At 54.2% G+C, this 11,987-nt stretch overlaps 1 protein-coding gene across 2 annotated transcripts in view; it reads left to right on the top strand.

Annotated features, from left to right (window-relative positions):
• The window catches only part of TP73 (tumor protein p73), an 18,774-nt gene extending 6,926 nt beyond the window's left edge, over window positions 1-11,848 (top strand). Inside the window, exons 2-11 of one of the 2 annotated variants that reach the window (XM_057375644.1) lie at window positions 4,360-4,546; window positions 4,656-4,771; window positions 5,377-5,486; window positions 5,812-5,954; window positions 6,623-6,711; window positions 6,991-7,115; window positions 7,702-7,856; window positions 7,963-8,095; window positions 8,828-8,921; window positions 10,419-11,848. In XM_057375644.1, the coding sequence (XP_057231627.1) occupies window positions 4,360-4,546; window positions 4,656-4,771; window positions 5,377-5,486; window positions 5,812-5,954; window positions 6,623-6,711; window positions 6,991-7,115; window positions 7,702-7,856; window positions 7,963-8,095; window positions 8,828-8,921; window positions 10,419-10,739 (1,473 nt within the window). In that variant the 3' untranslated portion in view covers window positions 10,740-11,848. The remainder of the gene's footprint in view (window positions 1-4,359; window positions 4,547-4,655; window positions 4,772-5,376; window positions 5,487-5,811; window positions 5,955-6,622; window positions 6,712-6,990; window positions 7,116-7,701; window positions 7,857-7,962; window positions 8,096-8,827; window positions 8,922-10,418) is intronic. The other variant, XM_057375645.1, reaches the window with a different exon arrangement.
• The last annotated feature ends 139 nt before the right edge of the window (window positions 11,849-11,987 follow it).

The raw sequence follows: 11,987 nt of genomic DNA, 5'->3' as shown, positions 1-11,987 counted from the left end.
AAAAAAAAAAAAAAAAAAAAAAAAAATTAGCTGTGCCGCCGGCACGTCTTCCAGGATCTGTCGTAACAGATTCGTCCGAGCCGGTTAACGGTATTTGCGGTTTGCAAGATGCTACATGTCTGGGGAAGATGACAGACACGTTATTATCACCTCTGGGCTGAGATCTGCCCCAACCTGTCCCAGGATGCGGCTCTGCAGCTGCTTGCCGGGGAGTGCAAGGAAATTAGCAGCCGGAGGCGGCACTTTTCTTCTCTCTCTGCCTTGCCAGGCCAGTGGCTTTATTGGGGATCCATTGACTGCAGTCCTGGACACGTCTTGAGGAGGGCTAATGAGAAGGCTGGAATGTAGGAGAAGAGGAGGAGGAGGAGGGGGAGAGGATTTGTGGAAAAAGCAATTGTTGAGCAAATCATTTCCTTCAAGAGGGAAAGGAGGCTTTGGCTGCGTCTTTCCCCAACAGGCAAGTCTAGACGCTTCAGTGTCAACAGTTGAAGATAAATAAGATTTTATCGACTCCAAATCTGTTGGGACACATCCTCCTAGCGGTTCTGCTGCCCAGGGAGGGCTGGGTGAGATGGACTAGGCCAGGAGGTCTTTCCAGGCAGAGGATTCAGGTTATTTTTTGTGTCAGGTGGGGAAAACCAGCTTTCCCTTCTCATTTCCTGCGTGGTGAGGGCATTCCCAGGGCTGGGCAGTGGTGGCTTCTGGAGCCAGRTCTTGGTTCTCACTCAGGGTGGGCAGCGATGGATGCTGAGGTTTGACATCAACACTGCATCCTTGAGTTTTGTGGGCATTTCAGTGCAATCTTGTGGTGTCCAGAGCATTTCCTTGGGGCAGCAGCACAGGTTTGTGTCCTGTTCCTTCTGGCACCAGTGCAGCATGGTCTCATCTCACCCAAAAAGCAGCTGTATTTCAAACACATTCAAAGACCCTTTGTAATACCAAGATCTTGGGGAAACAGATTTTAGAGCTGCTAGACTGCTAGGGGTTAAATAATCTGACTTTTCTGTTCTTTGGAAAGGATTATTTTATTCTTTATTCCCAGTGCTSTGGACTTGCCCTGCAGGACAGGTGGCAGCAGCAGGGAAGGGAAAGAGGCAGAGCTGGCATTTTGGTATCAGCCCAAAAGTCGAGGGCACCGCTGGAAGSTGCAGGAAATTCCAGAGGAATCAGRTTCTSTGTGTTTCCACAGGYTCCAGGGAGACTGKCAGTGCTGCTGCTGCTGCTCTGGGCACCCAAAGAAACCCATGATGTTCCTCAAACACTCACTAACACCCTGCAGTGACACTTTCTGATGTTTTCCAGGAACAGAATCACCTCAATCCTACTGCACACATGAGGACAGACATCAGGGCAGAACAGGGACTGGGAACACAGGCAGGAGATGCCAGAGCAGGACATACCCAGGCTCCTCTGTAGATGGGAAAGGAATCCTGGGGTTGAGGTCTGGATGTGCTGGGGAGGTGTTCAGGTGTCCCAAAATGTTGTTTTTGTGCTTGGCAGCAGCATGAGTGACCCAAGCCTCGGCTGTGACCCAGCTGCCAYGAGTGACCAGTCCTGAGAGGTCAGTTTGGCCAAATCCTGCAAGGTGGGGAGGATATGAGCAAACAGAGCGAGGTTCCCCCAGTGCAGCTGTCAGGAACACGGCCATGATGCACAAAGAAGGGAAGCAGCGAGGCAGCCACACTGGGCTGCAGTGAAATGCCAGAATTTCTGGGATTTCTGGGATTTCTGGGATTTCTGGGATTTCTGGGATTTCTGGGTCTCTGAGCTCTGCTCTGCCACTGCCTCGTGTCACACTCGAGGAGCTCATGGTGCCTGTGTTCCCTGCAGGGTGCTGTGCAGGGTATGGCTGTGCTGGGAGGTACCACAGCCTCAGGTGATGCAGCACAGCCTGGCAGAGATKTGCACGGGGCTGGTAATTAGCAAATACAGATAATTAGCAAATACAGATAGCAGAGGAGAGAGCTGTCTGCTCAGGGACACAGCTCAGTGCAGGTTTCACAGAGAACATTCATTGCCAAGCTGGGGATGCAGGACCCCCTGGCATCCCAAAATCACGATGCTCATTGCCCTGGTGGCCACGAGCAGCCTGGCTCTGCAGGAATGGAGACACAGCACAGGACAGCTCCACGCTGAGAGGAGCCCAGGGCACAGCCTGGACTTTCCTTGCCCAGAATWATCAGCAGGGAGTTCCTTAAAAGAATCGTTTGTTTTTGTGGAGGGATCTTTGAAGGCGATCCCGGAGCTGTTGGGACACGATAAGGTTATCAGCAGAGGCAAGTCTGCACGGAGAGGCCGCCTTCCCCCTGCRGGGCATCACTCTGCTATTTAACAGAGATTTATCCATGTCATAACATGGTATAATGAGAGAATTTGTTACCAAAGAACTTGCCATAATGCACCTCTGCTCTTCCAGAGCAGTTATAGTTCCCAGGCATGTCGAGGGCTGCCCGGGAATGTCTACATGAAAAGATCCTTTGACAGGAGTTGTCAGTATTTTAACACCTGGCAAGGAAGAGCCCCCTCCAAATAACCCTTGTTTTRCCATGGTGGCTCCTCAAGAGGAGGGTGTTGAGTGCCATCGTGGTGGGWGAGTGGGTTTTGTGCTCTGCAGCCACGTGGGAGTTTCCTCTCTGGCCCRGCAGAGCGGAGTCACCGCGTTCTGAGTGGACCCCACGCTCCCAGCTCAGGCCTGATCCCTGGGAATCCCTGCTGGGAATCCCTGCTGGGGATGCAGGATCACACCCAGGATGTTCCCCTGGTCATGGATTTAAGCTGTGGTCAGCATCATCCAGTACAAGTGCAAAATTTTGGGATTCCAATCAAAGGCGATGTTTCCAAGCATCCTTTCTTGTTGGACGAGTCTATGAGCCTCCAAAAATTAACTTTTGTGGTCAGGTTTACATTGCACCTCTCACTCACCACCTTCCAGTGCCCACAGCACCTTCCTGCTCCCCCAGCACTGAGCAGGACCTCAGGACACCCCATTGCTGTCCCCCAGGAGCTGATCCCACTGCTGCTCACCAYCAGGAGCAGCCACTGTTTGCCTTGAAATCTCCCCAGAACCTCCCAAGACACTGCCAAAATGAGACAAAACTGGAATTGGTTGATCTCGTTGCCCTGTCCCAGTCTTGGTGGTGGGAGCACCTCRCTCATCCATAGGATCTGCTCCTGCAGGCAGGACAGGGGGACTGGGACACCACAAATCCTTCCTGCCTGACCCACAACCACACTGGAAAAGTGGGGGGACTGAGCCATCCCTGTCAGCCCTTGAACCCCTTCCCAGCCCCGTGCTGAGCCTCAGTTTTGGGCAGCCCCAGCTGAGGAACCCCCGGGCAGCAGAGGAGCAGAGCCTCCCCAGGCACAGCTGTATTTGGATGGCTCAGGACAAGCTTTAACATCCCCGCAAAACGCTCTGCAYGGTGGTATTTTTTTGGCACCGGGCGCTGTGTTGTGGGGATGAGATAAAATACCTGGAGCAGGAACATGCCCTGCCATGCAGGGACGGGCTGCTCCGAGCACAGGGGTGGGCTGGTGTAGAGCAAACACATTCTTTGCGAGGTGGAAAACAGCATGGCACTGCTGAGGTGCAGGGGAGCTGCACATCCCCTCACCTGGGCAGTTCCTGGAAGGTGAAGGACAGCTTCTCCTTGCCCAGCCCTGCTCTGGAAGGGCACAGGCTGCAACTCCTGGAGCTTCCCCCCGCTCCAAGGGCATTGTGAGAGGAGTTTGCCACTGAGCAAACCCCACAGGGAGGAATTTGATGGCCACAAATTATTTTTTATTCAGGAGTGACTGCGGGCGTTGCCTCAAGCTGTCACAGAGCATCCTCCTGCAACGGCCAGCCTGGGAAAGTGATCCCCATGTTGTCCCCATCATGTCCCATCGTGTCCCCATCATGTCCCCATTATCTCCTCCATGAGCCTCTGCTGCTGCAAAGGGCTGAGTCAGGATCAGGGCAAACCCATCCGGGTCAGGATTGAATTCCCAGGTCCTGCTAATCAGCTGTGACACCGCCAATGACACCGCCAATGACACCGAGCACGATTTTTTCATGCTGTGGCTGTGTGTGCTTTCAGTGCTCCTAGCCCTCGGTCGGGAGCCAGGGACAGACTCGGGAGCGTTTCCAAAACGGGCTGAGTGATGCACAAGTAAAGGTTCTGCTGYGTCTGGTTCATGTGGAGAGCAGATACCACACGGTGTGGGTGAAACCGGTCAGATTTCGGTATTTCCAGGGGAAAGGGAAGAGAARGCAGCCCTGCATTTCCAGCAGAGCAGTGGAGGAAGCCGAGGGTGACCAGAGRAACACCCGCCACCCCACCAGCGCTGCTCACCCCAGCCATGTCCCCTCTTTTCCAGTACTCCCCGCTGCTGAAGAAGCTCTACTGTCAGATCGCCAAGACATGYCCCATCCAGATCAAAGTGTCCAGCTCTCCACCCCCGGGCACCATCATCCGGGCCATGCCCGTCTACAAGAAAGCAGAGCACGTCACCGAGGTGGTGAAACGCTGCCCCAACCACGAGCTCGGCCGCGATTTCAACGACGGTGAGAGCTCCGAGCTGTCCCTGCAGCTCAGGGGACACRGCTGCGTGTCCCTCGTGTCACAGGCCTTGTCCTGGGCAGCCACAGACCTAACTGGASGTTTGTTTCACAGGCCAGTCAGCCCCTGCCAGCCACCTCATCCGGGTGGAAGGCAACAACCTGTCGCAGTACGTGGATGACCCGGTGACGGGACGGCAGAGCGTGATGGTGCCCTACGAGCCCCCGCAGGTACCCCCAGCCCCTGCCTCTCTGGTTTGGGCTGCTTGGACAGGGAGAAGGGCCAGAGCATCCCCTGGCACACCTAAAGCCACCCCCTGCTCGCGGCCAGCACAGGCTGCACCTCCTAGCCCTGTGAAATACCCCAGAGCATGGCCTTGGGAATGGGGGGCAAAGGGAGATCCCTTTCTGACCTCACAGTCCTGGTACAGTCCMCTTTTCCCTGCTGGGACCATCCCCACACCATCCCTGGTGTTCACCGGCTCATTCTGCCAAGGCACAAACGCTCTGCTGGAGGGTCCAGCCAAGATTCTTCATTTCCTGGGGACCCATCCTGCCTCCCCTCCTCTTCTTCACTCCCAGAGAATCCCATCCTGCCTCCCCTCCTCTTCTTCACTCCTCTGGAGTCTCATCCTCCTCTTCTTCACCCCTCAGGGATCCCATCCTGCCTCTCCTCCTCTTCTTCACCCCTCTGAAGTTCCATCCTGTCTCCTCTCCACTTCTTCACCCCTCAGGGATCCCATCCTGCCTCCCCTCCTCTTCTTCACCCCCCGAGGGTCCCACCCTGTCTCCCCGGGTCACTCCCCACTCATCACCCGCTCTCCCCTCCCGGGCAGGTGGGCACCGAGTTCACCACCATCCTCTACAACTTCATGTGCAACAGCAGCTGCGTGGGAGGGATGAACAGGMGGCCCATCCTCATCATCATCACCCTGGAGAGCAGAGAGTGAGTGGCTCCGGGGACAGGGATGGGCATCGCTCCCGCTGCGGAAGGGCTGGGGAAGGGAMCAGGGACCGGGATGGGGWGGCCCCAGGAACGCTCCGCTCTGCCGGCTCGGAAAAGGGCTGCAATAAAGGAACCCAGCACCCAGCCCGCAGCTGGAGCCTTCCTCTGCCCCAGGAACTCCTCTCCTTCCCCCGGAGCAGATATCGAGGGGCTCCGGGGCTCACTCAGGGTCGCTTCCCACGGAGGATGTGTCCGGTGTGTGCCCGGACAGGGTCACTGTGCCCTCCCCGGGGGATGCAGGGTCACTGACCCCTCTGCTCTGCAGCGGCCAGGTGCTGGGGAGGAGATCCTTCGAGGGGCGGATCTGTGCCTGTCCCGGCAGGGACCGCAAAGCCGATGAGGATCATTTCCGAGAGCAGCAAGCCCTGAACGAGAGCGCGGCCAAGAACGGCACCGCCAACAAGCGCAGTGAGTCCCCGACGGGGCGGGGAGGGGCTCAGGGCACCCCAAAATCCCCGAGCTCCCCAAATTCGCGCTCAAATCCACGCTCAGTGATGCCGYTTTGACCTTTCTCCACTAAATCTCATAAATCGGACCCTGCCCATCTCGTTGCAGAGCCCGAAGATGCCTGTTCGCCTCGTGGCCTGATATATTTATAATAAATAAACATGTATATTTTTATATATGTATTATAAATAACTATATATTTTAATATTTATTATATAAATAAATAAAACTATAAAAATATACATAGAATTATAAATAATATTATAACGATATAAATAAAATTATAGTAATATAAATAAAATTATAAAATAATACAAATAAAATAATAAAATAATAAAATAATGAAAATAAAATAATGTAATGTATACTAGAAATAATATATATAATATATATAGATTTGATATCATATAAATAAAATTATAAAAATAAATAAAATTAATTTATTATAGAAATAAATATATATTCCATAAATAAATAAATATTATAAATAAATATTTATTTATTATAAATAAATAACGAAGGGATACTCCCATACCAGGCCCCAGGGCAATGGTTTAACATCCTGCATGGCTTGAGGTTCTCCCCACCTTTTCCTGCCTCCACCAACACTCTGCCCCTCTCCTTTCCAGCGTTCAAGCAGAGCCCTCAGGGCATCCCTGCGCTGGGGACGGGCATCAAGAAACGGAGGCACGGCGAGGAGGAGATGTACTACGTGCCTGTGAGTGTGGGGGAGATGCAAAGGGGGTGGAACTCAGCTTGGGACAGAGGGGACACCATCCCCTCTGCCAGAAGCACCTTGGGGAGAGGATGGAGGGTGGGTCGGGGCAGCCGGGACCTTGGGATAGGAGTAAAAGCATCCATGGATGCACATGTCCAAGGGATTCCTGGATCCCAGACACTCCCTGGCCACAGTGACCATCTGTCTGGGTGGAAAAAATGGGAACTGGCCAGGTGGGATGGGAATAAAGGAAAATCCCGATCGTGTTCCCCGCTTCAGGTGCGAGGCCGGGAGAACTTTGAGATCCTGATGAAGATAAAGGARAGCCTGGAGCTGGTGGAGCTGGTCCCGCAGCAGCTGGTGGATTCCTACCGGCAGCAGCAGCAGCAGCTCCTGCAGAGGCAGTGAGTCCTGACACAGCCCCGGGACCCCCAGAGTCACTGAGACCCCCACAGTTACTGAGACCCCACAGTTCCTGAGAGTCCCCAGAGTCACTGAGACCCCCAGAGTCACTGAGACCTGCACAGCCCTGAGACCCCCACAGTTACTGAGACCCCACAGCTCCTGAGAGTCCCCAGAGTCACTGAGACCCCAAAAGTCACTGAGACCCCCCAGAGTCACTGAGACCCCCACAGCTCCTGGGACCCCCACAGTCCCTGGGACCCCCCAATTCCCCAGGCCCCTGCAGCCCCTTGAGACCCCACAGTCCCTGAGACCTCCACCATCCCTGAGAYCCCCACCATCCCCCAGAGCCCTACAGCCCCTCGAGACCCCTGCAACCCCTGAGACCCCCACTGCTCCTGAGACCTCCCCAGTCCCTGAAATCCCCACAGCCTCTGAGAACCCTACAGCCCTCCAGTTCTCTGTAGCCCCTTGAGACCCCCACCCTTGGCAGGATGGTCTGATGGGCTGGAGRGGAGCTCTGGACCAGAGCCAGGCAGCTCCACCCCACTCACCCCACTCACCCCAGTGTGTTCCCTCCCCGAACAGGAGCCAGCTGCAGACACCTTCCTCCTATGGACCTGTTCTTTCCCCCATGAACAAAGTCCACGGTGGAGGRATCAACAAGCTGCCCTCTGTGAACCAGCTGGTGGGGCAGCCAGCCCAGCACGGCTCYGGTTCTGCACCCAGCCTGGGCCCCATGGGTACGTGCTCCATCAGCAGGGCACCCACGGGGCTCTCCCTGCCTAGGGGTGGGCGTTTATGGGGTTTGGGCGCTGTTTAAGGGATGCATTTGCTGCYTCTGCCCAGGACCTGGAATGCTGAACAGCCACGCCATGCAGCCCAACGGAGAAATGAACGGGGGCCACTCGTCACAGTCCATGGTGTCCGGGTCACACTGCACCCCACCGCCACCCTACAACCCTGACCCCAGCCTCGTCAGGTACGGGAGGCACCCRGGACCCTGCCTGTCCTTCCTCTGCTCCTCGCTGTGTCCCTCGCTCTAACCCTCCCATCTGTCTGGCAACTGGGCAACTGGCCACCGGCCCCACCTGAGAAATCACTGAAATCACAGGCTGTTCCTCTCACTTCAGCAATCAAAGCCCAGCTCTCAATGAGTCAGAAACCCCACTGTCCCCACACACCTCCCTGGGAATCCATCCCTAATTAATTAGAAATTAAGTACACCCAAACCAGGGTCTGGTCCTACATGTCTCGGGGCATGTAGCTTTGTCAGTTTGCCCCTTCCCCTTCCTCCCAGCAGCACCTGGAAATGAATCCATGTGGCTCATTTCCATCAGGAATGCATTCACAGCTCTGCAGCTTTTTCATGTTTTGGCCTTTAAAAGGACCGGGGATGTTTTGACAGACCCTGGGCCAGCATCCACATGGGGCAGAGCCCGGGGCATGCCCTGATCCCTCTCCCCAATAGCTCGAGCCCTGAGACCCTCACAACCCATTCATATTATTTGAATTCCTGAGCCAAAATCTCAGACAATCAGGAGGAAAACATCTGTAGTTTTAGGAATGAACATAAAACCCCASTTTTCTTTGACCTCAGTGGCAGAGRAGCTCTCCATGTCCCCCACCTGACACCATCTGTCCCACAGAGATGGGACATAGCTGTTGTTCATGAGAACTTAATGCCACTTTATTTTCCCAACTTTCTCTGCAGTTTTTTAACAGGATTGGGGTGTCCAAACTGCATCGACTATTTCACCTCACAAGGGTTRCAGAATATTTACCACCTGCAGAACCTATCCATAGAGGTAAATGCTTTTGGGGAGATCTGTTCTTACCACTTGTTTCCAGCAGCTGTTGTTCTGAAAAGCAAAACCAAAACTGTTTTGGAGGAAGGGAAATCTGTGCCCCAACCCCTCACACAGAACAGAATGTGTGCTCCCAGGGCTGATGTCTCTCATTCCTGTCCCCTTGATGGTCTTTCAGAGGTAGAAGTAGCTCAGGCCTTGGTAAAAACCACAACCAACTTCAAAAAACCACAACCAGTCTCAGCTGCTTCCTCCAGACTCTCAGAAACAACAGAGATAAATCAAAGATCCCCAGGCCAGAGCTCAGGGAGGATAGATTTTCCACCTAGCACAGAAAACACAGCTGAGGTGCTCAGCAGAACACCCAAAATCCCACAGAGCCAGCAGGGACACCCCACTACAGCTCAGGGAGGTTTAATCTGATCCCATCTCTTTCCCTGCTGATCTTTAAGATGAAAGAGGTTGAAATAAGGGAGTTCAGCCCAAAGCATTTTTATTAAGAGCAGTATGGAATGAAATAGCTCAGGTCAGAAAAAGCTGYCAAAAAAAGCGTGGAGAGGATGCTGAAAGTACCTATGCTGCTGCCACACWGTGGTGCTGGTACCAGGGGTGGCTCCGGTGCCAGGGGGACAAGAAAAAGGAAAACAAAAAATAATCCTGAACCCTCTGAGCTGTGACAAGCCCTGTAAACCCCAGAGTTGGTGTTTTGACTGAGACAGCTCCTGCCCACCCCCGTTTCGCCCCAGGCTGGCAGCTCCACATCCTGTGGGAGAGGCGATGATTTGTCACTGGTGGCTGGGGCCAGTTGTGTAACCTGAGCCTGGTTTTGGACCGTTTGCTGAACTAACTCTGTGACCGTCTGTCAGCTGCCCAAGGAAATGTTTAGGAATGGCCAGAGCTTGTGTTAGGGCAGAGCTGTGTGTCTGAGTCGGCGTTTGCAGCTACTAATTGCGTACTCACTGTCTGCTCCAGTTAACGCTCCCGTGAGTCTCTGTGCTGGCATTAATAACGCGGATCCCTGGCAGCTCCCTGCTGTGCTGTGTCTGTGCTGGCACAGGTCCCCATTCTGAGGTCACCCACCTCTGCTGGCTTTGTGAGAGCTGCTGTCACCCCCTCAGTGCTTGAGGCGGGTGCTGCTCCAGCCTCCCAGGCCAGGAGCGGAGCAGAAACCATCCCAAGTGTGCAGGAAAAAGGATGCTGTGCCACCTGTGCCAAGGGGGATGGTCCCCTCCTTCCCTCCCATTTCCACATCAGTTTGATGTGAACCCCTCCCAAAACAACCACCACAAAGTCTCCAAGCTGGCAAAGCTGTGGCTGACAAACGAGAAATAAGCCAGGGGATGGTGCACCCATGGCCTTGGTGGGAGGTGCAGCCCCACTCTACTGGGCACAGTGCCCATGTGTCCCCCCAAAATAATGACCTGGGTGTGCAGGGCTGGCTCCTGCTGGTACAGTCACACCCCTGTGGGCCGTGCCTCAGCAGCGCTGTCCTTGCAGGATCTCGGAGCACTGAAAATCCCAGAGCAGTACCGGATGATCATCTGGCGGGGTCTGCAAGAGCTCAAACAGAGCCACGACTACGGGGCCCAGCAGCTGATCCGCTCCAGCAGCAACGCCTCCACCATCTCCATCGGCAGCTCGGGCGAGCTGCAGCGGCAGCGGGTGATGGAGGCCGTGCATTTCCGCGTGCGCCACACCATCACCATCCCCAACCGCGGCACCGCCGACGACTGGGCCGACTTCGGCTTCGACCTCCCGGACTGCAAATCCCGCAAACAGTCCATAAAGGAGGAGTTCACGGAGGGAGAGATCAACTGAGGGGCTCCGGAGGCGGCAGCGAGACAGCGGGGGGGGTGATAAACCCCCCACTCGAAATGTATTTGCAGCCTTGGGCGCCTGGAGAAGGTTGATTTTGTTATCCAGGGGAAMTGCGGGCCCTGAGCCGGGCAGGAGGTGCCTGCCCTGGGGAGGAAACTGGAGGTGAAGAGGAAGAGGAGGAGGAGGAGGAGGGCAGATGAGCCAGCTCAGCGCTGGAGYGGGATTTCTGCCTGCCCGTGGCACGGGAGGCACTGGCTGGTTTGTGTTTTCCTGGAGCATCCCCGCATCCAGGGGTGTGAGGACAGCACGTTTTTCTCACCCCTGCTCACTGTCTGTGTTCTCCGTGCTGTCCCAAACTTTGGGCTTTGTCACTGCACCATGGACTCAGCCCTGACCTGTGCARGCATCACCAGAGACTGCTGCGATGCCACATCCTGCTTTTCCATGGACTGCCACACACATCCCTTCCCTCAGCCCTCTGTAGAGCCAGAGAGAACCTGTTTGTCCGTTCCCAACGTGTTCTTGTACTTCAAGGTTGGTGTATATAAACAKAATGTACATACAGTAAACTCATCGTGCTGTAAGGAGAGAGAAAGATTTATTTTCATGTAAGCTATAAAAATTGATACTGACTCCTGAGACACTGCAGTGTCAAGTAAATTAATTTCATGTTGTAACATGTGAACATGCAGAGAATCCTGTCTCCAGCCTTATCTATTCGAAACTCAATYTTTTTTCGTCTTCTGAATCTCTTGCATGCAATTGCGGAGGAGGGGAAAATCAGTGATTGTCCTGGGAAGTCAGAGGTCTGGATAATCCCTCCCTGCTCCCCTGGGGAGTTTTGCTGACAGGTCAGACCTGACAATACAAGCTGGAATGCCATGGTGTGAATTCCATCCTTTGGGAGCACAGCCTGGAYTGGCTGACCAGTTCTGTTCCATTCCTGGTCACTTTTCCCAGCTGTAATTTCTCTGTTATTTCAGGCTGGGAAAAAAACCTCCACAGAAAGCAGAGACACAAATAGGTGTGTTTTCTCCCTGAATGCTAATTCATTACACATTTGGGAGGGCAGTGTCCCAAAAAGGTTTTGGAAAGGCACAGGAAGTCACAGGAGCTGTTGCTGTGGGAGGGAGGGTGGGCAGGGAGCTGGTCCCCTCTGTCCTGGATCACTCGAGATTTTGGGCAGCCTGAGGGAATCTGTATGGAAACAATGCTGCCTGTACATTCCCACTGCAGCACCCTGTGCCT

Source organism: Malurus melanocephalus, unplaced genomic scaffold (genome assembly GCF_030028575.1).
Source record: "Malurus melanocephalus ecotype Western Australia unplaced genomic scaffold, MMel_1.1 scaffold_253, whole genome shotgun sequence".
Taxonomy (NCBI): domain Eukaryota; kingdom Metazoa; phylum Chordata; class Aves; order Passeriformes; family Maluridae; genus Malurus; species Malurus melanocephalus.
Note: the sequence above shows the minus strand (reverse complement) of the source record. Positions and strands in the feature narration are given on the sequence as shown.